The sequence below is a fragment of the Zalophus californianus genome, chromosome 5 (genome assembly GCF_009762305.2).
Source record: "Zalophus californianus isolate mZalCal1 chromosome 5, mZalCal1.pri.v2, whole genome shotgun sequence".
NCBI classification, from domain to species: Eukaryota; Metazoa; Chordata; class Mammalia; order Carnivora; family Otariidae; genus Zalophus; species Zalophus californianus.
The window spans coordinates 63,321,564-63,347,227 of NC_045599.1; the positions used below are offsets into that span (position 1 = coordinate 63,321,564).

Genomic DNA, 25,664 nt, shown 5'->3' on the forward strand with positions numbered 1-25,664 from the left:
TATATGGGATTGCTTCATATAACTTTTCAAAATTACATATTTTTCACTTTGATAGAATTGATTATGGAGAAAATTACTTTCAGATTTTTTATTATAGGAGCAGATTCCCTTCTTCAAGCAAAATCTTATTAGGAACACTATATTTTGAGCAGATAAAAGAGTGGCTGTTCTGGTTAATATTTGATAGGCAAAGTGCTCACCACTATGCCAGCAACACTGCACTGTTCTGGTTAACATTTGAGAAAAGAGATCAGGATCCCCAATTTCTTGGGACCTCTCTCTTACCTTGTGGTAATTTCTAAATTAACATGTACCTCAGACCACGGCTAGAAAAAGAATAATACCATCTAGCTAATTCAAAAGAAAGCAGCAACAATTATTCATTCCTGAATGAGTTGATTTTTTTTAATGTAAAAACATTTTTTAAATTGGTCTGATTATCAGTACTTTATTTCACTATCATCATACACATTGACTGATATTTACCTTTGAATAACTTTGTATGATGAGGAATAAAGCAAATTAAGCAAATCTAGGGTTTGTTTTTTTCAAAGATTTTATTTATTTATTTGACAGAGAGAGAGAGAGCGTGCACAAGCAAGGGAAGCGGCAGGCAGAGGGAGCAGGGAGCTCAGGAGCTGAGCAGGGAGCCCGATTTGGGGCTCAATCTCAGGACCCTGGGATCATGACCTGAGCTGAAGGCGGATGCTTAGCTGACTAAGCCACCCAGGCACCTGCAAATCTAGTTTCAATCTCATTGGTGCCTATGTGTCATCAAGGTAGTACGTAGTTACATTTCAGAATATCACATGAATGTGCAGAGCTAAATCATCATCATGCTCACAGAGTTTGATACTTTCATGGCATAGTTTACGTATATTTTCATGTTTAAGCTTCAGAGATCATTTGTGAGACAACTAGGAAAGTATCGCAGATGGGCAAATGGAGGCATGTGTTTAGGTTTAGTTTGCTGCTAATATGGGGGGCCACGTATGCTATTCTGATACCTGCCATGGCAAGAGAACAGCATCATGAAATTGGTAGCCCTGGGTCTGGGCTTCTTCTTCCCTGCAGAATTTTGGAGCACATCCCTGAAATTGGTTGGGGCTGGTGCTTGCACACATGAGTGGTTCTCCTTGGTAGGCCCCGCTGTGGCTCCCTGCCGGAGAAGCACATTTTTTTTTCTGCAGGGAATTAGGATGGCTTCTCCCATCCTTCCTTCACTGCCTGAAATCCAGAAAAGGATTGAGTTCCTCTTCTATTAGTCAAATCATGAAAAGGGAAGAGGCTATCTTCCCTTTGTTTCTATACTTCGAAGGAAAGAATTGACCTTAGTGTGTTTCTGAATTATTAGTGAGTTTAACCCTATACTGCAGATCAATGGTTACCTTTTTAAAAAAGTCCTTGTAAGTGAAGTATCTTGTATGTGTCACACATACATGTGCACACCACTCGCATGTAGACACACATATACAAACACAATAGACCCTCCATTTTTAAAATGCTCTATGAATGTTTGATAACCCACTCACCTCAAGGAAAAATTTAAGAAACTGAAATTGTTTCTTCACAGGTTGAAGTTTAATAAAAGACGTGTTCCACAGATAGCTAAAAAGACCTTTGTTATCTGCTAACATGAGCCTCTTCTTTCTGAAAATAGCATTTGCGGTTATAAGTTAGAGTCATCAAAACTACTGCTGAGGGTGGGGCATTATCTCAAGACAAATAGCACTTAGCTGTCACTGGCAATGAACTCGAGAGAAGCATACACTGTCTTCTAGCAGAGCATGGTCAAGCAAGATTTATCTCTAGTTAAAGCTACAGTGTGCCTCATCCTTTGACAGATACTAAAAGAGGCACAAAATAAATATAAACCACAGGCCCTGCTCCCAAGGACTTTTAAGTGCATTCTGGGGAGCCAGGATTAACACAATCAGATCTGGTTACAGTACGGAAACATACAGTTACACACTAGGTAACGTGGTACCAACGATAAGTGGCGGTTGAGGTCAGCGAAGGAAGGAATCACTGAAGACAGGGAAGTCAGAGAATATTTCATGAGAAGGGAGAAACTGCAGCTGGTCCTTGTTGGAGAAGAAGATCAAAAACAAATTACTGGAAACCTGTCAGTAGCCCCTTGCTGCCCAACAGAGCCTCATCAGTGGAACTAAGGAGCCACAGGTATAATCAGGCATTTTTCTAAATAGCACTGGGATGACAGAGGGGCATGGCCCACTTCAGGAGATGAATACCTTCTTAGTGTTCACCTAGGAACCTATACAGGTGGGTGGACACCAGATATTCAGCCAACTTTTTCAGGAGGGGGTGTTCTCATACTACCTTCCTGTTCTTCAGTGATTCAGGCTTTTTGTCAAATATAGCATCTTCTGTAGGTTAAGTATGTTTAACTTTTCAAAATATATTCCCATGAACTATCATGTTTCAGAGTTACACACTTGTAAATTTAAATGGCATGAAACTACTTTTTAAAGAGTGGGCTGTGTATGATAAAAGGTGAGTTAAAGGCTTATGCCATCTTAATTCAAGTGATTTTTGACTCAGTATTATTACAGAAGCAAGAGCTAGAAGTTGGAGAGTCTGGAGTCGGTCTCTCCTTTGCTTACCTGCAGTGTGGACCCGGAAATTTCTTAAGTTCTTTGTCAGAATTTTTTGCCAGTAAAATAGATGTAATGGCTATTATTATATAGAAGGAATATTTCCTAAACTTTGACCTATACGCTTTTTCCCAAATCACAGGGGTCATGAAACAAGGAAGATTATCACAAGTGTATACATACACACACATACATGTATACACACCTATATGTATAATATACAAACAAATGTCTTCTCGTTTATTCAACAAGTCAAGTAAGGTCCATGCACAAGATACTCCACTAGAACTGGATTTTTGAAGCAGGTTCTGTGATACTCTGAATGAACGTGGATGGGTAGTCTGTTAGCCCCATAAGATCCATGGCAGAGGCCGTTGACATCATGGAAGGAGCCTTTGGAAACAGTCCTGGGTTCATTGTCAGCATTGCGATTTCCATCTGTTTGGTCTTAAAAATTGTTTTATCTTCGGAGGCTTCAGTTGTTATAACATTTAAAATGTCTAATAAGACTACAAACTCACCAGGTTGCTAGGAGGAGAAAGGGATCTCTTCAAGGGCTTGTCCGTCGCTGTGGTAGGCACATCACACAGTTAATCCTCCCATGACAACAAAGCACTCCACATAGTGCCTGGCACATGAGGGCTACTGAGGACAAATTAATCCCCTCTCTGCTTTAGCAGGTATTTTATTCTGGACTTCTACACGTAGGGACACTTAGATTGTTTTGTACGGTGAATAGGTAAAAAAAAAAAAAAAAAAAAAAATTTGAATTATCTTAAAATTCAAGATTTAGACCACAGGGAACCAAATAACTGTACTATAGTATCTACGTGACTGTAAGAGCTTGTTAAAATTTTAATCCTCTATGAATTGTGTTTGTCTAGGGTGATGCCATTTTGGGTGCAAATCAGAAGCAGCTGCAACCCTTATTTAAAATTTAAATGTAGTATTGATTCTACAGCACCTATATGTAGAATTCATTAGCTTTCTGCTCTTTTTTCATGTGTGAGAATTGGGCTTATGATTTTGATAACCACCCATTTAATTTTTTTTCCAAAGAAAAAGATCTTTTTACAAATTCTTTATAAATTTTTTCCAGGTACTAGGCCTAGTCTCTTCTTGCATATTCATGGAATGCATGGGCATTCCCTGCTGTCTTTTTGTTGTTGTCAAGGAAACCCCCAGTTCTCTACACAGGGATTACATTCTTCTTTCTTAATAGCTCTTAGATCATTCATTTGTGCAATGAATAAAAAAATGTATTCATGGGCCCAGGCAGTGTTCAGAACATTTTTGAGGGAAGGGATGTAGCCAAGGGGAGAGACATGCATTGTGAGAGGAGCAATAGGGATAAAAGAAAAGGAAAAAGAAATGCTCTCTGAGGTTTCATTTTAATGAGGTAAAGCTGAAAATTGTATGTTTTTAATAAGGCATTGCCTATTTGTATCAGTTTACGAAATGTATAACGTTACACCTCAGTGAGGTCAGTTTGTCAGGTATAAGAAGAGTTGGCTATTCATTTGCTTCATTGGTAGAATGATTCCAAGAAGGGGGCCCTGGCTGCAGAGTAGGGATTGGGGATGTGTTTTGGTGAAAACTGTTGTATATTTTTTTCATTTGTATCAAAGTGCTTTGAATTTTTAACCCCATACTTGAGGTGATAGAAAATGTAAAATAGTTTTTTATCCTAGCGCATCATGTGAACAACTGAGAACCTATTTTATTATATTAAAAAATGGTGTTCCTTAGAGAGATATGCTGGTGTTTAGACTTTTTGAGTATGAATCAGGAGGAAAACACCTATCGGCAAGAAGACTGTAATTGTTCTTAAAGAGAATGATTTGATTCTTGGGGGGAAAATAAATTATGATGAACCCTCTACTTGCTGGAATCATTGTGATAATGGACAAAGTATTTCTCCATAAATAATTTAAAGTGTAAACAGGAAAGGAAGAATCTCTGGAGTGAGAAGAAAAGTTTAATTATATTTCAGCATCTGTGTCTATGAAAATTTGATCTATCATGTCACGATATCATGCCCAGATTTGCTTGCACACATGTGTAATCAGTACACACTACCTTGACTGGCTTCTGGTGGCTTCATCCTTTGGCTTTGTGCCATAGTCTTCTTGGTTTCTCACAGGGTGACTTAGTTGCTTTGGCCATGTGCTGTGAAGAGGAAGTTTCTGAAGGTTTTGGTTTTCCTAAGTTGAGAAAGGGAAAAGGAAATATATTAAGGTATATTTCTGTAGAGTATAACAGAATATAGTGTAGTTACCATTTTTCACTATGCTGCACCCTCACCTTGCTCTGCTCTGTAGGGAAGCCATTTTACTATCTGTAGATGAAACATTCTCCTCCCATCTCTTCACACTCACTTCCAGGAGATAATTGGAGGTGTTGAAATAAAGTTATTCAATCAGGCTATTTTGTGGCTGGAGAAAAGAAGATAACGCAATCCATTGCATAATAGGGAAGGCAACTTGAAATAATTAGTAAGCAAAAACATACAATAAAGGCTATTTGCTTGCTTTAGTAAAAAGATAAAACGACTTAATATGAAATAAATTAATAGAAGAAGCATCTTTAGATTTGGCTTCACAGGAAACTCTGGACACTCATTCCCTCACTGAGCAACCACCCAGCTTGCCCCAGGGCAGGGGGGCAGGAGTGGGCCAGAGCTAAACTAACCAGGCACTAGGCAGCTAACCAACAGTGACGCCATTCTGATCATGGGGGTTTGAGAAACACCAGGAGATGGCCCAGTGCATAAATATTGCCAACACTGCTTCTCAACCCTCGCTGTCTATTAGAATGACCAGGGAGCCTTTAAGTAAAAATGCCCACGTCCCCATCCCTCATCAGACAACCTGAATCTGGATTTCTGGCAGGGGGACTCGGGCATTTGTACTTTCTGTTAGTTTCTTTTCTTAAATTTGCTTCATTTATTTTTCATTACTAGATATCTGTATTTTAAAATGCATCTCATGTGATTTTGATACACAGTGAGTGTTGAACATTAGTAAAGTAAAGGCTTTCTGACCTGCCGACAGCTGGCTGAAGTAGACACTCCTGGGGAAGGGGATGCTTTAAGCCTCTGCCAGTTAAGCTGCACTTTACCAATTTTAAGGAGAAAAAGAATATGTCTGATTCAGTCTCCTCTGAGTGAAATGGTGTTCTTTGATCATATTTTGGGAAGTGTAGCTTTTGTCACAAGTGTTAAAATGAACCTTGGCATCTGTAAGTAAGGAAGAAAATAAAATTAAATATCATTAAAATACATGTTTTTTAAAAGTTTCGGGAGTAATTGTAATTGAGTCAGAAGTAATGGCAAGGGGTGGAAGATATGTCTTGAATTACCCAGACTGCATACCTCACTTTGCTGTATCCATGTTACCTTCTCTATATCAACATGGAAACTATAAGGAAACACATATGGTTATGGCTTAGGGATTCTTTTGAGTCTACTACCAAAGTGACTTTGTTCATTATACATTTACATTAGGAAAAACGGTGATTACCACCCTGATACAAGCCTATATGGAATCCTGGATTTGGAATAAGGTGAATGATAAAAAAAAAAAAATGAAACTGTGTCTGCACATTTGGATTATCTGGATTATTTTATCCAGAAGAGTCTTTACTGTTTGCGTTATCTGTATGGTTCTTTAGTTGTGGCTTAAGAATTCGATCCACTACTGCAATCAAAAGACAACAATTTCTTCAGCCTAAAGTTCACATTTTTCAAAGGAAGTATTGAACTCTAATAGTAAACATTTTCTTTCTTGGTGATAAAAAACTGAGCAGACCTTCTTCTAACAAAATTCTCAAAGAGAGGCTGTGTGGCCAGAGTATGAAGGGCATTCGTGTTTAAAGGATCCCTTCACTCACTTTAATCACGGAATACAGAATTTAGAATGGGAGGTGAGACAAACATATAAACACAGCTAAGGAATTTATAAATAAGAAACAATATGACCTGAGTCCTGTGGCGTACAAATCAAAGATACAACCAGTTTGGGCTGAGGAGTTTTAGAGAAGATGCCCTGGAGAACTGAGGCTTTAGCTGGATCATTCATAGATGCATGGGTGAGGTTCAAAGGAGGATCTGTGAAGCCTTTCAAGTTGAGGGTGGGAGGGCTCTTCCTGAACGGAAGTTGAGCAGCGAATGAGGAGGATAATAAGAAAGGGACGTGGAATTACTGGGCTCCACGGCAGAGAAGCAGAGAGTTCTAACACAGAACTGAAGGGAAAGGATAAATACGGGGTCAGTCAGTGGGACTGCTCGAGCACCCTGTGTGAAGGGGACAGTCAGTGGGACTGCTCGAGCACCCTGTGTGAAGGGGACAGTCAGTGGGACTGCTCGAGCACCCTGTGTGAAGGGGACAGTCAGTGGGACTGCTCGAGCACCCTGTGTGAAGAGGTCAGTCAGTGGGACTGCTCGAGCACCCTGTGTAAGGGGACAGTCAGTGGGACTGCTCGAGCACCCTGTGTGAAGGGGACAGTCAGTGGGACTGCTCGAGCACCCTGTGTGAAGGGGACAGTCAGTGGGACTGCTCGAGCACCCTGTGTGAAGGGGACAGTCAGTGGGACTGCTCGAGCACCCTGTGTGAAGGGGACAGTCAGTGGGACTGCTCGAGCACCCTGTGTGAAGGGGACAGTCAGTGGGACTGCTCGAGCACCCTGTGTGAAGGGGTCAGTCAGTGGGACTGCTCGAGCACCCTGTGTGAAGGGGACAGTCAGTGGGACTGCTCGAGCACCCTGTGTGAAGGGGACAGTCAATGGGACTGCTCGAGCACCCTGTGTGAAGAGGTCGGGGGAAGGAGGTGAGCGGAAAATGTTGACTTCTGAAGAAAGGAGTAACATAATTAAAAATAACATGGTGTCTTGGCAAAGTTTATCTTACCAGCTATAATTTAAAGGTCTTAGAAAGGAAGTATAAACATATTTATTTAGGGGAGGCAGTTGTTTTACTTTTCTCAAAGCTTTTACTTAAACTTTAAACCCTCGATCCTGACCGAAGTGTTTTTCTGGTGTTAGGATATTTGGTACCTATCTATGTGTCATCTATCAAAGGCTTTGACAGTGTTGGAGAACTAAAGTGAAAAAGATAGTAAGTGTAATGCCTTTTGCTGGTTTTTGTTTATTTGTTATGTTTTTAAGCAATATTTAAATTTAAATAACCCGGCTTACTTCTCTTTCATATAGCTCTTTCTCTTACTGTTCAGAAATGCTTGAAGGTCCCAAACTTGATTATGGTCTCCAGGAAAGCCCTTGCTCTTTAAAAACTGGAAGTTGTGAAGTCCCCTCGGCCTTTTTTCTGAGTAAGAATGCGCCACACTTGGTGATATCTCCTTAAGCGCACTTAGGAGTGCGCTTAATAATGATCCACAGCATCATTAGTGGATTATCTCAAGTTGGGGAAAAGAGGTGATTCCCATTTATCATCCTCATAACATGTCTGTCTCTTAAATTTGAGGCCATCAGAAACGCTTATGTTGTTTATAGACAAATATTACTCTTTGTGAGTATAAAATTCATGAATTGAGAAATACTGAGCTCCTTGCTCAGCAAGAGGAGGCTGTCAGTATAAGATAACATGCTTGGGAGTTTCACCAAATGAACCTCGGCTAGCAGAGTTAATAGGGAGATATGGGTCACAGAATCTAATGCCGGTCTCCCAACCTTTAATCTCTCTCATCTCTGGGGAGATTGAGTATTGATATAAATATCACTTGATTTTCAGTTATTGAGGTAATTAATTAAGGATGCAAAAATATCTGAAGAGATTTGGGGAGGGTGTTTATATCTTGATTACTAATGTCAATTTTTGTAACATATTGAGTTGGCACTATTTTTAGTGTCTCAAATTTTGGAAAATATTGGGGGAATTTAGGATGTCTGAAACAATCTGATTGAAATTTATATTAGGTGGGAGTGCCTAGGTGGCTCAGTGGATTAAGCATCTGGTTTCAGCTCAGGTGATCTCAGGGTCCTGGGATTGAGCCTGTATGGGGCTCCCTCCTCAGTGGGGAGTCTGCTTCTCTTCTCTCCCTCTGCCCCTCCCTCTGCTTGTACGCCATCTCTCTCCCTCCCTCTCTCCCTCTCTCTCTCTCTCTCTCAAATAAATAAAATCTTTAAAAAAAGGAATTTATATTAGGTGATTGTCTTTGCTTCCTGAGGTGCCAGCATTTTATTTTAAATTAAGAACACATCAAATGTGAATGAAATTGAGGCATTGGTTTCTGTCTGGCTGTTGGACCTATAAGTGTGTGTCAGAAAACATATAAACATCTTAAAGAACTTCAAACTTTCTCTAAATTCTGTAAGTATTGCTCAGGCACTTCAGTATGGTTGCCTATTATATTTTTAAAATAAGGAAACAAAATATTTTTGTTGCACATTAAAATGAAATCCATTTTACTAAAGAAATGTGATCCTAATATATCTCTGCTGAGTAAATTGGTATATAGTTATATTTAATTAAAAGCTCTTAAACTTATATTGTAAAATTCCCCAAAGAGAATATGAACTTTAGCCAGCTGCCTGTGCATCTTAGCAACTATATTTTGTGTCTGCTAACATCATGACTGGAAGATTGTGCTATGTCCACAAAATTCTGCCATGAAGTACTTAAAAATACTTGGTGAATAATTTGAGGTCAGCTCGCAATTAAGCGTTGTGTGAAATGCCATTAAAAAATCTATTAACTGTTGTACTAGTATATTCAAGTCAAGCTGTAAAAATATGTTCATATAAACATAGAACAGATTATACATACACTGTGTAGAGTTCTGTGGTTTGACTCTTGAAATCCAAATAAAAGTTATATTATCCTTAGAATAAAATTCTAAAATAGAGAGTCTTTTATAAGGACTTGTTCATCTAAGAGCTGGGAACGTTAATTACTCCATTAGGTTGCACTGTTAATAGGAAATAGAGCAGATCATGAGGTTTTTTTTTTTTTTTTTGCTTTTACAGTAGCACAGGTGTCCCCCACACCACACCCCCCAAAGAAATTTTTATGGTTTGCAATAATGATAGTACTTATAACTCTCTAATAACATGTGTGGTGGGTGGGGGTAGTAACAAGAACGAGGGATGAAGAAGTAATTTTAAAAGACTGAATCACAAAAAGGAGCAAATACAATCTGGGTGAGATGTCAGGTAGCAATGACAGGAGTATGGGGTGGTGGGAAAGAACTCGTCCATCCATACTGGGCAGATTTCAGAGCTCCACACCCCCTGTGAGATTTTAAAAGTATGGGAACACACTAGCCACACTGACAGAATAAAATGTAGATTGATCTGTAGAGAATCTGTTGGTGGAAAAAAATTACCTTTAAAGCCCTAGATAATGAACATTTTCCTCACCCTCAAAACAATATTAAGAAATCTGATGAAACCATTTGGAAGCTGACACAACTTATTTAAACAATGAATATTAGTCACTTAATTGTGAGACTAGGGGAAAAGGAAACAAAGTAATTTCAACTCTTATTTTGTATCTGTTTTATTTAAGAACTCCCCTTTAGTAGAACATTTTTGTGATACACATCAAATGAGCACTTTTTAAAATGTATCTCTTCTTCCCAGTCACTGTTTATTTATTTATTTATTTATTTATTTATTTTTTTTTTAAAGATTTTATTTATTTATTGGACAGAGAGAGACAGCGAGAGCAGGAACACAAGCAGGGGGAGTGGGAGAGGGAGAAGCAGGCTTCCTGCTGAGCAGGGAGCCCGATGCGGGACTCGATCCCAGGACCCTGGGATCATGACCTGAGCCGAAGGCAGACGCTCAATGACTGAGCCACCCAGGCAGTCACTGTTTAGTGTGATCCTTGGTGATTGCCAGCCTCGTGGTACAATGAGAAGCGTGAGACAAAACAGCTTAAGATGTCTACTATTCTTTTTTTTTTTAAAGATTTTATTTATTTATTTGAGAGAGAATGAGAGATAGAGAGCACGAGAGGGAAGAGGGTTAGAGGGAGAAGCAGACTCCCCGCTGAGCAGGGAGCCCGATGTGGGACTCGATCCCAGGACTCCAAGATCATGACCTGAGCTGAAGGCAGTCGCTTAACCAACTGAGCCACCCAGGCACCCTGTTTTCTACTATTCTGAAAGCAAGTCAGTTCAGATACTTGGGAGGCAGGTGCAGGAAGGAATCCTAGATTAAATGTAATGATTGATAGTTTGCAATATGTACACTCAAAAATTTTCCTTTTCAAATGAAGAGAAAAGAGTTTAGTAAGGCCATTTTTCTAACCTCTTGGAAAGAGCATCTGTTTGAAAGAGAGAGAGAGAGGCAGGCAGACAGACAAACAGACTTGGAAGATATTCTTGGAGGTCCTAGGTCTCTATAGAGTTGGTAAGCAAGTGTCTGCAATACAGTCTGATACATAATAGGTATGTATTTTATGCAGTCAGTTGTCTTCTGGGAAGATAATACAGTTGGGTGGCATGCACGGTTGTGGTAGTGAATTTAATTTTGTGTGCAAAAACCAATATGAAACTGACTGTTCATGAAGAATATGCAAAGGCCAACTCTGCTATGTTTGTATTGCTGTGATTGAAATATTGTGATATTTACTTAGGTTACAAAATGGAATATATTGCATCTAACAGTTGAATCTTTTAGTAAAATATTCTGATACAATAGTCTACATACAATGCTAAGGGAAGTCCCCGTAGATTCATGTGCAATAAAAAATGTTGAAGTTCATTATCCAAGTGGAAACTGGACTAAAACAATGTTATACTTTGTTCATTGGAACTAAAATGAGAGAATATAAAGTGAATGCCAGGGTCTTTTATTAATTGAATTTAGTAGATTTAATAAGAATTAATAGTCAATGAAATTATTATATAAATTTTTGATTTACAATTATAGTTCTTCTTTGTTTTCTATCCTGGGGGTGGGGGAAACATTTTATTTGAAATTATTCATTCCTTTGTAAAACATCTAAGTGAACATCATGACATGTCGGTTCCTTTGACACACTGATAGTTGATACACTGACATACCTTAGTGTCTTCTCTCTCTCTCTCTGCTTTTCTTCACCCCACTAATTTTTAGAGCCACCAACATCCTACATTGATGGGACCTCCATTTATATTCACTAAGAAGATCATGGGATATGTTTATATCAGGTTTTCTTTTTTTACTATTTTTTTAAGTAAGGAATTTATGTAGAAACCTATATAAACCTATACAGGCAATGAGTGTTGTTTATCCTGTTCCTGGCCTAGGAGTTTATAAATAAACACTATTAAGCAGTCATTTCTTTATTTATCCCATGTTTGTTTGGAGAAGCTTGGCTGAATGGTTAGTTTTATCTCCATTATTTGTAAAACAGTACAAAATGTGGTGGGGATTCTTTATATGCTTGACACAGACCTATGTTTCTTATTTAAAATTCTTTCCATATTTAAATGAAAGATATTGTGTGAATTTAGCATCTTTGTGTGTGATACTTCTTGATGTGAATTCTAGTTTTATTTACACCTCATGAAACCTAATGCAAAAGGTTGAATGTAAAATGAGAGTATTAGCAATTGAAGATATGCATATTTCTGAAGTTCCAGTTAGATGCTATAAAGTTGTACAAAATAGTTTAATTGAGTCTGGCTTACCTCAACTATGTTAAAATAGTATTAGCAATGAAAGACTACTTAATTTGGTGATTAGATAAAATTACTGATGTGATATTTCCAAAGATTCATTTGTACAAAGGCATTTAAAACGTGTTCACATATACATATCTGTACATATGCATATATATTATCACACATTTTTTTCATAGCAAAACAGTGGTCTTCATTGCAAGCCATATTAAGAGGTGTTATTATCTGAAGATCTTAAAAGTGCCCTCTTTTAAAACATATATACCATGAGATACTGTAATATCACAGTAACAACTTCAGTGATCTAATAGTGAATGAGCTTATGCTTTTAATTATATTTTTTTTGAAAAAATGTAAGGCATTTAGTCATGTTCTTGTTTGGCAATTAGGAGTTGTTACAGCATCTGTGGCAGAAATCATTTGTCTTCATTTTATATTTTTGTAATGTACTAGAGTTATGCGTTGGTCTCCCTTCTCTTATGGTAAAAGTATTTTTTATTCATTTGAATACCCATAAGCTCTTGTGTCCATAGGTGAAAGGCTGAATGTCTGAGGTAGAATGAGGAGATTTGGTTATAGGACATACGGTTAGAGTAAGAATAACCCAGTCCTATGCAAGTAATAGTTTATGGAGATTACGCAGTGAAGATGTGATGGGATACAGAAAAGAGTTTTCTTTTTTGCTTTTATTAGGGCCAAAGGGATAAAGGTAAATATAGTATGTGTCTTCCAGTTCCATAAAAGTCTTGTGGTCTTTGGTTTTCTAAGCAAACCATAGTTAAAAACATAGAGGAGTTTCTTAGAGTTTTTATTGATAGTTCATACACTTCTGAATTTATTTTGATGCATAAAGAATACAGGCAAGACCCGTTCCTTCTCAATAGGGTTTTTTCCACGTCTGACTTATCAGTTAATGCTAGATGTTGATCCTTTCGTGCGTGGAAAGGAGTGGCTTCTTGCTACAGGAACAATTTTGGGGGACAGGGGTGGCTCCGTCATAATTATTCCTTCTGTAAGCTGCCCAGGTTTCACCTGAGCATTTGTGGCATGAATTGGGGCTTGGCCGAATATGAATTCTGCAGCAATATTCCTGGGGTGGGAGAGCAAGACACTGCGCAGTCTTCCATGCTGCTCTTTGTCTTCTTCATGGGTCCTTGCATGCACAGGCACCTTTCGCCGTGACACTGGGACAAGGACAGCTGTAGTGGCAGAACTCTCTCGGACAACTGAATTCCACTCTGATAAAAGTGAGGGCCCAGAATTTCCTCCTTCCTGATGCCCAGACAAGGGGTTTGGTTGGTGTATTTCTGGAAGCAGAAGAGCCCATTGAGCTTAGTGGTTGGTACTTTATAGCAATTTACAATCTAGGGAGTGCTCTGAGGCTATGTGTTATTTAAAGTATGCTAGTTCGGATGTTAAGGTGTGACTCCCGAACTTCCCGTTGGAGAAAGTGTTAATAAAAAGAACTGTATGTAACTGACCCAATCCAGATTGCCTCATGAAGGACAAAGGTGTAAAGTGTGGTGGGCTCTTCCTTCCTTCCTGGTGTTCTCAATGAGCTCTCCCTGCGCAGAGCCCCTCATGCAGGGCTTCCTGTCCTGGTGTCTGGTCTGTGGCTGCAGCCTACGCAGCTAAATCTTGTCTTACTGTTACACTGGGGAGGGACTGTTGATGCACTGTGAAAAGGCTATAAAGAAACCTCTCTTTTACTTTTCTGAAAACAGTCTTCTCTAGGACAGATTATGGCAAGAGAAGGAATCTCTTCCCATTTCCTTATTGAATAGAGGGTGTCTCAGCCTCCCCTTACATAAAACAGTAATCGCTTACTTTTTCTGTATGATCTGGCCAAATGGTCTTAATTTTTCTTTTTTTTTTTTCAGTTCACATGCATATGAATTCCCACATTTCATGATTACAATGTACATATGTGACTCCTTGTTTCATTTTAAGGGCCTTGCTTTGTTAGACATGTTGAAGAGTTCTCATAACCTGTTTCTATAATCTTATATTGGATTTATTTTTCCTATTGTTAATGTGACTCCACAGATTTGAAGACTGAAAACCATGTGTAGAAGGGTGATTGCACTTTATGTGAAAAGATTTGAATCCTTCCTTGTGTGCATGAGTGTGATCAGCCAGCCTTGCTATCGATTTCTTCTGTCGTACGCTGCCAAATCTTCTATTCAAGTATTGTGAAAACTCTTTGTTTTTTTCAGGTCGAATGAGTGATTTGAGTGTAAGTGGTCATCCAATAGATTCAGAATCTAAAGAAGATGAACCTTGTAGTGAAGAAACAGATCCAGAGCACGATCTAATTGCTGAAATTTTACCCGAGTTAATTGAAATAGATCTGTACCACAGTGAAGAAGACGAAGGGGAAGACGAAGAGTGTGCAAATGCTACTGACGTAACGACCACCCCATCAGTGCAGTACATTAATGGCAAACAGCTGGTCACCACGGTGCCCAAGGACCCAGAAGCAGCAGAAGCTAGGCGTGGCCAGTTTGAGAGTGTTGCACCTTCTCAAAATCTTTCAGACAGCAGTGAAAGTGAAACGCATCTGTTTGTGGTAGCCGATCCCGGATTGTCTACTGCCGTGCAGCCTAATGAATCGCAAGAAACAACTGAGTCACTTGAACTTACGTGGAAGCCCGATACTTACCCTGAAACACCCGAACATTTTTCAAGTGGTGAGCCTGATGTTTTCCCCACAGTCCCATTCCATGAGGGAGAAGCCACAGAGGGGCCAGAATCGGTCACAGAGAGGGGGCCTGAACTTGATAATCTGATCCATGAACATATAGAACCTATATCTCTGTTTTCTGAAGAGTCTTCAGGAGATGCTGCCATTGACCAAGAATCTGAAAAAATGATCTTTTCAAGAGCTACTGAAGGAACATTTGGTGAAGAGGCAGATAAAAGTACTTCTATCACATATACTCCAAGTATAGTTCCAAGTTCTGTGTCAGCCGATGTTTCAGAGGAAGTATCCGTTGCCTTCATAGGAAATGCCCTCCCTGATGGCTCATTGCCCACTGTAGAAAACTGGGTAGAAGTAACCCCTAGAGAAAATGTAGAGCTCTCAGGGAGTCCTTCAATCCCATTTCCAGAAGGCTCTGGAGAAGCAGAAGAAGATAAAAATAAAATGTTCACTGTGACAACTGATTTATCACAGAGAAATACTACGGATATGCTGGTTACTTTAGACACCAACAAGATCATGATCACAGAAGGTCTTTTTGATATTCCTGCAACGACCTTTTATTCCATTTCTCAACGACCTTCTGCAGAAGTCGTGCCTACCAAATTTGGAGGGGAAACAGACACTTCTGAGTGGGTCTTCAGTACAGCTTTTGAGGGAAAGAAGAGGAAAGATGAAGAGGAGGGAACCCCAGGTACAGCATCTACAGTTCAGGTGCATTCAACTACACAGAGATTAGATCAATTGATTTTACTCTCTGAATTAGAAAGCTCAAGTGAAGCTACATCTAGCGATTCATCATCTACTACCAGGAACAGGTTTATGTCCTCGACAAAACCCACAGAATCTGAGAAGGAAATGACAAGTTCTACTCTTTTCTTTACAGAAACGAATGTTTTAGACGGTCTGGGGGCACAGACTGCTAAGCCCAGCAGTAGCAGTCAACCTGGGGTTCAGGGGGGGCTGTCCACTGTTCCAGGGAGCCCCGCCTCTCTCTCTATGGAACTGGGCTCTGGGGAAGCTGCTGCTGATCCAGAAACAGCCACTGTTTCTTCATTTTCATTAAGTTTAGAGTCTGAAATTCCAACCAGAAAGGAGGTAGCTGGCACTCTGTCTCCCCATGTGGAAACTATATTCCCTTTTGAGCCAACAGGATTAGTTTTGAGCACTGTAATGGACAGAGAGGTGGCTGAAATTATAAGCCAAACATCCAAAGAGAACTTGATTTCAGAGGTCTCAGGAGAACAAAATCGTGGGCCAGAAATAAAGGGCATTTCTACAGATTTTCCTTTGGAAGAAGATTTCAGTGGTGACTTTAGAGAGTACTCAACAGTAACTTACCCTATAGCAAAAGAAGAAACAGTAATGATGGAAGGCTCTGGGGATGCAGCATTTAAGGATACCCAGATTTCATCATCTGTGATACCTACTTCAGATCACAGCAACCACAGAGCTGACTCAGAAGGACCCAGTAGCACCTCTGTCAGCACTTCCGCCTTCCCCTGGGAAGAGTTCACATCCTCAGCCGAGGGCTCAGGTGAGCAGCTGGTCTCGGTAAGCAGCAAGGTGGACCAAGTGTTTTCCGGTGCTATGGGAAATGTTTCTGGTACAGATTCCCCATTTATTGACCAAGGATTGGGAGAAGAAGGTTCTGTTAATGAAGCCGATAAAAGGACCAGCATTTTACCAACAGCAGAAGCTAAAGGTACTGAAGCCGCAACACAAAAGGGAGAAGTGACAGTCAATGGCACAGTTTCAGTGAACTTTCCCCAGACTATGGAGCCAGCCAAATTATGGTCCATGCAAGAAGTCAACCCTGTAAGGCAAGGAACTGAAAGTGAGACAGCATCAGAGGAGAAGATTCAAGAACCAAAATCTTTTGAATCCCCTCAAAGCTCTGTTGCACCAGAACAAACAATTTTTGATTCACAAACATTTACTGAAACTGGACTCCGAGCCACAGATTATTCTACACTAACTGTGAAGAGAACTGACAGTACTGGTGAGGAAATGGAGAAAGAAGACATTTCCTTCGCTGATGTGTCTACTCCAGATCCAGAGGCAAAGGGCTTGGAACCCTATACTGCTCTCCCTGAAGTTACCGAAAAATCCCATTTTTTCTTAGCTACTACCTCAGTGACTGAATCTTTATCAGCTGAAAGTGTAGTTACAGATTCTCTAATCCAAAAGGAGGAAACCCTAAAACCTTTTCCCAAAGTTGTGAGGCCCACAGTGAAAGAGTCAGATACCGATCTTTTATTCTCTGGACTGGGATCAGGAGAAGAAGTTTTGGCTACTACGGCGTCAGTGAATTTTACTGAAATGGAACAAATCATTACCACATTCTCTCCCCAGGCTTATCACATGGAGAGTTTAGAAACCAGCCTCATAAATGATACGACCAAAGACTATGAGGAAATGGAAGATGTAGCAAATGAAGTTAGACCACCCATTTCCAAAACAGACAGCCTCTCTGAAGGTATTGAGACAGTGTCCAGCCCAACCTTACTAGAAATTTTAAGTGACACCAGAACTGAAGGACCTTCTATGGTACCTCTCACTTTCTCCACAGATACTGAACATCCTCGAAATCAGACCCATGGTCGGGCAGAAGAAATCCAGACTAGTGGACTACCACCAATGACCGAACAAGTCTCTAACGAGAATTCTTCAACAGCGGAAACAAAAGAAACGGCATCACCTCCCTCTGATTTTCTGGCTAGAACTTATGGTCTTGAAATGGGCACAGGATTTGTTACATCAGCACCAAAACCATCTGACTTGCTTTATGAACATTCTGGAGAGGGATCTGGGGAATTGGATATGGTTGATTTAGTCCACACTTCTGGAACTACGCAGGCAACCAGGCAAGGAAGCACCACATTTGTTTCTGATAGATCCCTGCAAAAACATCCTGAGGTTCCAAGTGCTAAAGCTGTTACTGTTGATGGATTCCCAACAGTTTCAATGTTGCTGCCTCTTCATTTAGAGCAGAATGAAAGCTCCCTTGATCCAACTAGCACACTGTCAAATACAATGTCATACACGAGGTCCACAGAAGATGCTGCAGATCGTTTCCAAGACCATCTCAGAGGATTTGAGGATTCCACTGTAAAACCTAACAGAAGAAAAACCACTGAAGACATCATTATAGATCTGGACAAAGAGGACAAAGATTTAATATTGACAATTACAGAGAGTACCATCCTTGAAATTCTACCTGAGCTGACATCAGATAAAAATACTATCATAGATATTGATCACACTAAACCTATATATGTAGACATCCTTGGAATGCAAACGGACATAGATCCAGAGGTACTATCAGGACCACATGGCAGTAGTGAAGAAAGCACTCAAGTTCAAGAGAAGTATGAGGTAGCTGTTAACCTTTCTTTAACTGAAGAAAACTTTGAGGGCTCTGGTGACCCTCTTCTGGCTAACTACACTCAGACAACACGTAATGAATCAATACCTTCTGAAGACAGAAGCCACTTAGCTCCCGTGGGCTTTACCTTCACAACTGAGCTCCCTGTTCCTAGCATAGAAACAGAATTAGATATTTTGCTTCCCACAGTGACATCCCTGCCCCTTCCTAGTACATCTGCCACAGTTAATCCAGAGACTGAAGAACCAAAAGTTGAAGCAAAAGCCCTGGATGACGTCTTTGAATCAAGTACCTTGTCTGATGGTCAAGCTATTGCAGACCAAAGTGAAGTAATATCAACATTGGGCCATTTGGAGACACGGGATGAGTATGAAGAAAAGAAACATGTAGGTCCTTCGTTTCAGCCAGAATTCTCATCAGGAGCCGAGGAGGCACTGATCGATCCTACACCCTACGTAAGTATTGGTACTATGCACCTTATGGCTCAGAGTTTAACAGAGGCACCTAACATGATAGAAGGATCCAATCCCTCAGATTACACTGATACAACATCAGCAGTTTCAGCTTTTGCCAAGTTGTCCTCTCAGACACCATCATCTCTCCTCACTGTCTACTTAGGCAGTGGAGCCTCTGAACATGCAGAGGACCCCCCGGCAAGCACTCTGCCTGGTACAGATGCTGGCACATCTCAGAGGTCTCCAGGAAAACTTGCAGATATTGAGGTGACTTTCACATCATTGACTGAAGAGCTCTTTCCCATAACCGAGCCTCCATCCTTATCTCCTGACACTAGATTAGAACCTTCAGAAGATGAAAGTCATCCTAAGTTATTAGAACACATGGAAGCTTCTCCCACAGAACTGACTGCTGAAGACGGAACTGAGATTCTCCAAGATTCCCAAACCCAAACCAATATTCGACTTTCTGAAGAAACAATGAAGAGCAATATTCGAACCCCTGAGCCTGGAACTGTGGTTACAACCACAGGTGACATTAAGTTAGAAGGTGCTACACTGTGGCCACATTCTACTTCTGCTTCTGCAGTTTATGGAGTTGAGGCAGATGTCATGCCTCATCCCAGCCCACAGACTTCTGAGAGGCCCACCGTTCCTTCCTCTCTGGAAATAAACCCTGAAACACAAGCAGCTTTGATCAGAGGGGAGGATTACACAGTAGCAGCATCAGAAGAGAAAGTATCGGCGAAGATTCTTGATTCCAATAATCTGGCAACAGTAAGCATTGCAGAGTTAAATACTGAGCTTGCAACACCGTCATTTTCCCTTCTGGAAACTTCTAATGAAACCGGTTTCCTGATTGGCATTAATGAAGAGTCAGTGGAAGGCACAGCAGTCTATTTACCAGGTAAGGTCACAACATTGATAAATCTGTTTCCAAACTTGGAAACAGTCCCTTGGTCCTAACACACCTATGCATATAGTCTTTGTTGTGATATTAAATCAGTGGAGATTTTTATGTTATTCACATAACAATAGGACAGACCACATTACTGAGTCCATAATTAGATGCAAAGAAAGTGAGTGTAGATTATTTCTGGGCTTTATAGATACTCTTTGTATTCTTCTGTGTTTTAGAGACAACCTATGATTGCGGCATAGGAAAAGTGAAATTGTTAATGGTATAAAAATTCAATTTGGTTTTACCCATAACTAAAATATTGCTTTGTCATATGCCCTGTAGTTATACATCTTAGTTAAAAACGGGGGAAAAATTCCATTTTTAAAAATCTCTCATTGACGGGTGCTATTATGGCAATATCAAAATCTGTCAGGCCTTTAAAATTTTTTGAGTAGTAAATAACTCTAATAAACATTCACTATAGTTTGTGTAATATCAGTTATCAGTTCACACTTTTATGTAATTTCCTTGCTCCAGATAGTCTGCCTAATGCTTCTAGCACAGCGCCTAGCCAGAGTGGGTATGTATTTGCGCCCTGCTTGTCGAAAGAGGATTTCTGTGTTTTTTTGTTTTGTTTTGTTTTGTTTTTTACCTGAATGGACAGAAAGCATGAGTTTGATATTGGTTCACACAGATTCTCTCATATGATCACAAAAATGTGTTGTTATTATCATCATCCCCATGTTATTATCCCTACTTAAAATGGTGGGATGTGGATGTTCAGAGAAGTTCTGTAATTTACCTGGGGTTGCATAGCCACACACACCATGGCCTTGGTGGGATCTGAACCCAGATCAGCTCCACTCCAAAGTCATGGTCTTTTCATTGCTCTTTCCTGGTTTCCAGTTAATATAGTATAAAAGTGAATAATTGACATTTAATGATTTATAAGCCAGAAATCTTGGAATATTTACTTTGTAGACTATATTTCCTTTTCGTCTAGCTTGATAATAGTGAGAAGTCTTCTTTAACAGGGTATTTTCTAGTAATGTTATTTAAATAACAATGTCAGTGGAATCCACAAATAGCCATTACCACCTAGTGACCTAGATAAAGAGAAAAAAAAAATCAGTACTTCAAGGGCTGTGTTGTTGAAACTATGTTTTATTTTAATGAATATGTTTTACAGCATGGCTATGTTTAGGATTATTCTCCCAATCATTTCAATGTTATCTTTTGTGCCAGTAATGCTTCTGTTTGTTGTGCTTCAGATAGAGTAAAATAATTAATCATAAAGTGCAACTTTTATAAATGACTTGAAGTATTTTATGAATAAAATTAATCAGAGGTGGTCGATGGATTTTTTTTTTTTTTTGCTGTCACTCTATATTTAATCTGTAAATGATAACCTAGTAATCTGGCCAGTATTTATTCTCTTATGATTTAGTTGAAAATACCTCAGGTTGGTGAAAATACAATACAGAAATCATTGTTAAGTCATAGAGAGTTAGGTTTGACAGATGGATGAAAAATGTGTACCAGTAATCCAGACCACAGTATTTACTTAGAACGAGAGCTTGCGTCTTCACTGCAAAGCAGATTGTGACTTTAGGCGAATTCGGTAAACAGCAGCTCACATTGGATTGCCTGGTTTCTCTGTTGCAGGTTCAGCTTTCAGAGAGTAATACAAACTGTTTAGGGAAGAACAGAATTCATCAAAACAAAACTTTTCTCCTAACCTAAACTACTTTAGGTTCACAGAAGGATCCACTTTCTTGCCAAGTCCTTGTCCCATAGTCTCAGTATGGTGTCTGGAGTCTGTGGTGGGAATAATAATAATACTTCACATTTGTGTGGCACATGACAGTTTATCAAGCACTGTCACATACATGTCATTTTGGTTTTGCACTGAGGGCAGCACGTAGATGTGTTGTGGACGGCATCCTTGACAGAGAAACAGTGTACTTTCAAAGGCAGAAGGCTAAAATGGCTAGGGAGATTTTGCATATTTTTAGAACTATAGGAGAAGGAGTCTTAGAAAAATTGGGCTCATTTTTGAAGAAGTAGGTGTAAGCATCTGAATCAACCTGATTATAATGTTGAACTCATAGATGTGAATGTAGTATCTATCAAGTCTTTCTTGTTGTCCAGAATTTACCTAACACTCGGAAAGTTTGAGTTCGACTTTCTTGTGTGGAAAGATTCAGTTACCTTCTAGAGCAGTGCCTGCTTATTCCAATATTCCTTAAGTTTGTGTTTCTTAAGTAGATAATCTTTTTTCATGTGTAATTACTTCAGGGTTTCAGGACTGGAGATTCTTGAAAATATGGTTTTTATTCCATATATAGCCTATTTATCTCAATTATTCTGTAAGACTTTCAATTCTTACCTGGATTTTTAAACATTTTGAAACATAAGCAATTCTGAAAAAGCATTCAAATAATAAATAGAAGTGACTCATGTAAATACAATTATCCAAGCAATACCACAGAATAATATATGTGCTTGAAGTATTGTAAAAGTATTTGCCTTTAGGAAACACATTTTAAAGTGTTTCTTCTCAGAAATTTGTGTCTCTGGCCTTTACATTTATCTTCTAGGACTGTTGATTTTATTTGTGTTTTAATAAGAAAATTGTAATAAAAATTTGGGGTTTCAGAAAAATTGGGAGTCTCATTTTAGGTGAGATTTTTGTCTTTGGGTGTGTTTTTATACAGTAGAGTTTAATTTATGTGTTGCTTTTCTTCAAGTATAGTTTAAAGGAGTACATTTGGAACGTGTTTTTGGAAAAAGCATATTAATGTAGCAGAAGAGACTTCAGTGCACACTTTCGAAGAAAAACAGTTTCTGAGCATTAAGTGGTAAAAGGCAATAATAATTCAAATGACGATAACAAGCCAAACTGCTAAAAAGAATGCATGTTTTGTGTATCCAGCCATTTCACATGAACTAACCTCGTTTAAAAGAATACATTTTCCATTCACTGTGCACATATGTGTAATCATTTTTGACTAAAATCAATTGCCATTATCATGCCGACTAAATCTGCAGTAGAATATATTAGTTGCCAGATACTGTACAGATTATCATTTAAAAATAATGATGACTGAATCCCAGAAATGAATAGATGCAATTTGTAACAATTAGTTGTAATGCCAAGAAACACTCCAGAGAGTAAAGTTAATGTTAATTTTTGTGCGTAGTATCTAAATTGCTATGGTAAAGCTTTTATTATGGTAGCAATCAATGGCAATTTATGCTAAAATATATTAAAACCTGGATATGAGCCTAATTGCTTTTCTTACTTTCCTGAACATGGTAGGACCTGATCGTTGCAAAACGAACCCGTGCCTTAATGGAGGCACCTGTTACCCTACTGAAACTTCCTATGTATGTACCTGTGTGCCGGGATTCAGTGGCGACCAGTGTGAACTTGGTAAGATGTTCTTGCCTGAAAGAGTGTAATTCTTTTCCAGAAGATATATTGGGGCAGAATTTATATTGCTCAAAGGATTTCAGGGAAACCCATGTGTAGATGAATTATTTGTTAAATGACATTAAAATCATAGAGTAATTTAAGTAGAGTCTGGGAAATGGGGACAGGTGTTTACTGAATTTTGTTAATATACCCAAAACTCAGTGAAGCTTTCTGAGGTGAACTGTGTCTTTTTATAGTTTTTCCAGATAGGCTTTACAAATGTAAACTTGCATAAATAGTAAGGAAATATTTTAATCTCCTTCCCCAAATCTGCATATCAATAATCAATTTAAATACAAAAAAAAAAACAACATTAAAAAGCTGTATTTAAAAGATGAGGGAGTTTAGTTTTTGTGTTTTGAGTTAACTTGCTCCTCTGAGGTGAAATGGGCAAGATCCTTCTCTGGGTGTCTCCAGAGGCCAGCCTAACCCACCTCTACCTCAATAAGTTTTGAGGTGGTTGTCCTCCTCTTCCTTAATATCATTGTCTGTTTACTAAATCAGTTCCTTTCACTCTCATTTTTATTTAGGTTTCTTTTTTTTTTTTTTTTAAAAGATCCCAGTTCTGATTTGGGTAAATATGGATAGACCTTTCTTCTGAGAAAAGAGATGATGAGAATACACTGGCCAGGTGATCCTTTTAGAGGTCCCATAAAGGTTTTCTTCTACGATTGAGTAAAGAAGGCCCATGGATAATGCTTTAGATTACACAGAAATGCTGAGATAAGATCCTTAACATTCATATTAAAAGAGTGTTTGTCTTTAAAAAAAATAGTCAATGGAACTAGTCAGCTCTATCTGTGTGCTAACTAGTAGGGACATAGAAATAGCAGTAGATTACATTTAAGGAATAATTACATCTTAAGTATCATATTTACCTATATATGTATAAAAGCATCTCTTTGGCCCCCATTCTATTTTACATTAAAGTCAATTTAAAATAATGTAATGAGTTAATATCTGTGAAGCTGTTAGAACAGTGGCTGGCATTTAGCAAGCATCATAAAAGTGTTTGGTATCACTGCTATGTAATATCATCATTGCCAAGGCCATTTCCTTAGGTACCAGTACATTATATACTTCTTGGGAACTTCATGTATTGTGTATAAGTCATATGTTTTAATATTCTTTTTATTTAATATAAGCATAATTAAATTTTTAGTGGAATTGCAAACTGCTGAGAGAATAAAGCATTAATTTCATCAGAGATCATGGAGGTCTGGGTAGAAAGGTGGCACTTCCTAAGATCTTAAAGTTGGGAGGATTTTGATAGCTGGTGGGGCAAGACTCAGACACAGCAAACAAAGGCACAAACACCCTGGACTGCAGAATGCATTTGGGTGACTGCGAGTACTCAGGTAGGCCTATTTATGGGTTTGTGGGAGAAAATCCTTGGAAGCAGGTTGGATCTCGATAGGTCTGAGAAGGTTCTGAATCCAGTGTACCGATGAGTTTACTTCCTACGCTAGTAGAGTCGTTTTGACTTCAGTGGGCATCAAAATCATGGGCATGGCTTCTGCGGCCCCAGGTGTTGTTCCCATCCCCCCACAGGGTCTAACTCTGTAGGTCTGGGGTGGGCCTGGGAATGTGCATCTCTGACATTCTGAGGTGATGCTGATGCTGCTTGTCCAGGGACTACATTTGGAAGATATCTGCCCTGGGCAGTTGGGATCTACCGAAGGTTTGGAAGCCAAAGAGTAAATTATCATGACTGTGTTTAAAGGAGATGGCAGTTAGCAGAATGAAAGATGTGTTGGGAAGAGAGAGAGGCCCAGAGGCAATCAGGCCAGTTACATATTTTCAGTATTCCACGGGTGGGGTAATCAGAGCATGAGCCACGATTGAGGGTAGGAAGTTCCAGGGAATTCTTTACCGGTTCTAGGGCTCCTGTGACCATCTAAATGCAATGGAAACAATGACCCTCCTATGAATAACTTTGAAATTTTCTTAGGGTTGCCAGATTGAGCAAATCAAGTGTAGGAAGGTCAGTTAAATTTGAATTTCAGGTTAAAAAAATAATAAGTTTTTAGTGCAAGTAGCCCTAAATATAGCATGGGATATATTTATATTGAAAAATTATTTTTTTTAAACCTGAAATTCAAATGTAACTGGCTGTTTTGTTCTTTATCTGGCAACCTTACACTAAATAGGATCCTTTGACCTTTTCTGAAAGTACTTTTGTGGCCTTTTATGATTTTATTTCAGATTTTGATGAATGTCACTCTAACCCCTGTCGCAATGGAGCCACATGCATTGATGGTTTTAATACGTTCAGGTGCCTCTGCCTTCCGAGCTATGTTGGTGCACTTTGTGAACAAGGTAAGAGCTGATGCAACATCTGTAGGATGAACAGTATGGTTGCTTCATTTCAAATGTTACTTCTAGACAGCTTTTTGCCATCATTATTTGCATGTTTTTAGCAATGTTGGCCATACTGCATGTTTTTTTCCTGCAAGGGAAATTCACAGGTTACCTAAGTATATTAGGTTTCCTTATGTGT

General features: G+C 39.1%; 1 protein-coding gene across 5 annotated transcripts in view; it reads left to right on the forward strand.

Annotated features, from left to right (window-relative positions):
• VCAN (versican) overlaps positions 1-25,664 on the forward strand; it is a 115,479-nt gene that overhangs the window by 56,968 nt on the left and 32,847 nt on the right. For 4 of the 5 annotated variants that reach the window (XM_027606007.2, XM_027606010.2, XM_027606009.2 and 1 more), the window contains 3 exons: positions 14,458-19,692; positions 23,009-23,122; positions 25,370-25,483. In XM_027606007.2, coding sequence (XP_027461808.2) covers positions 14,458-19,692; positions 23,009-23,122; positions 25,370-25,483 — 5,463 coding nt within the window. The remainder of the gene's footprint in view (positions 1-14,457; positions 19,693-23,008; positions 23,123-25,369; positions 25,484-25,664) is intronic. The other variant, XM_027606012.2, reaches the window with a different exon arrangement.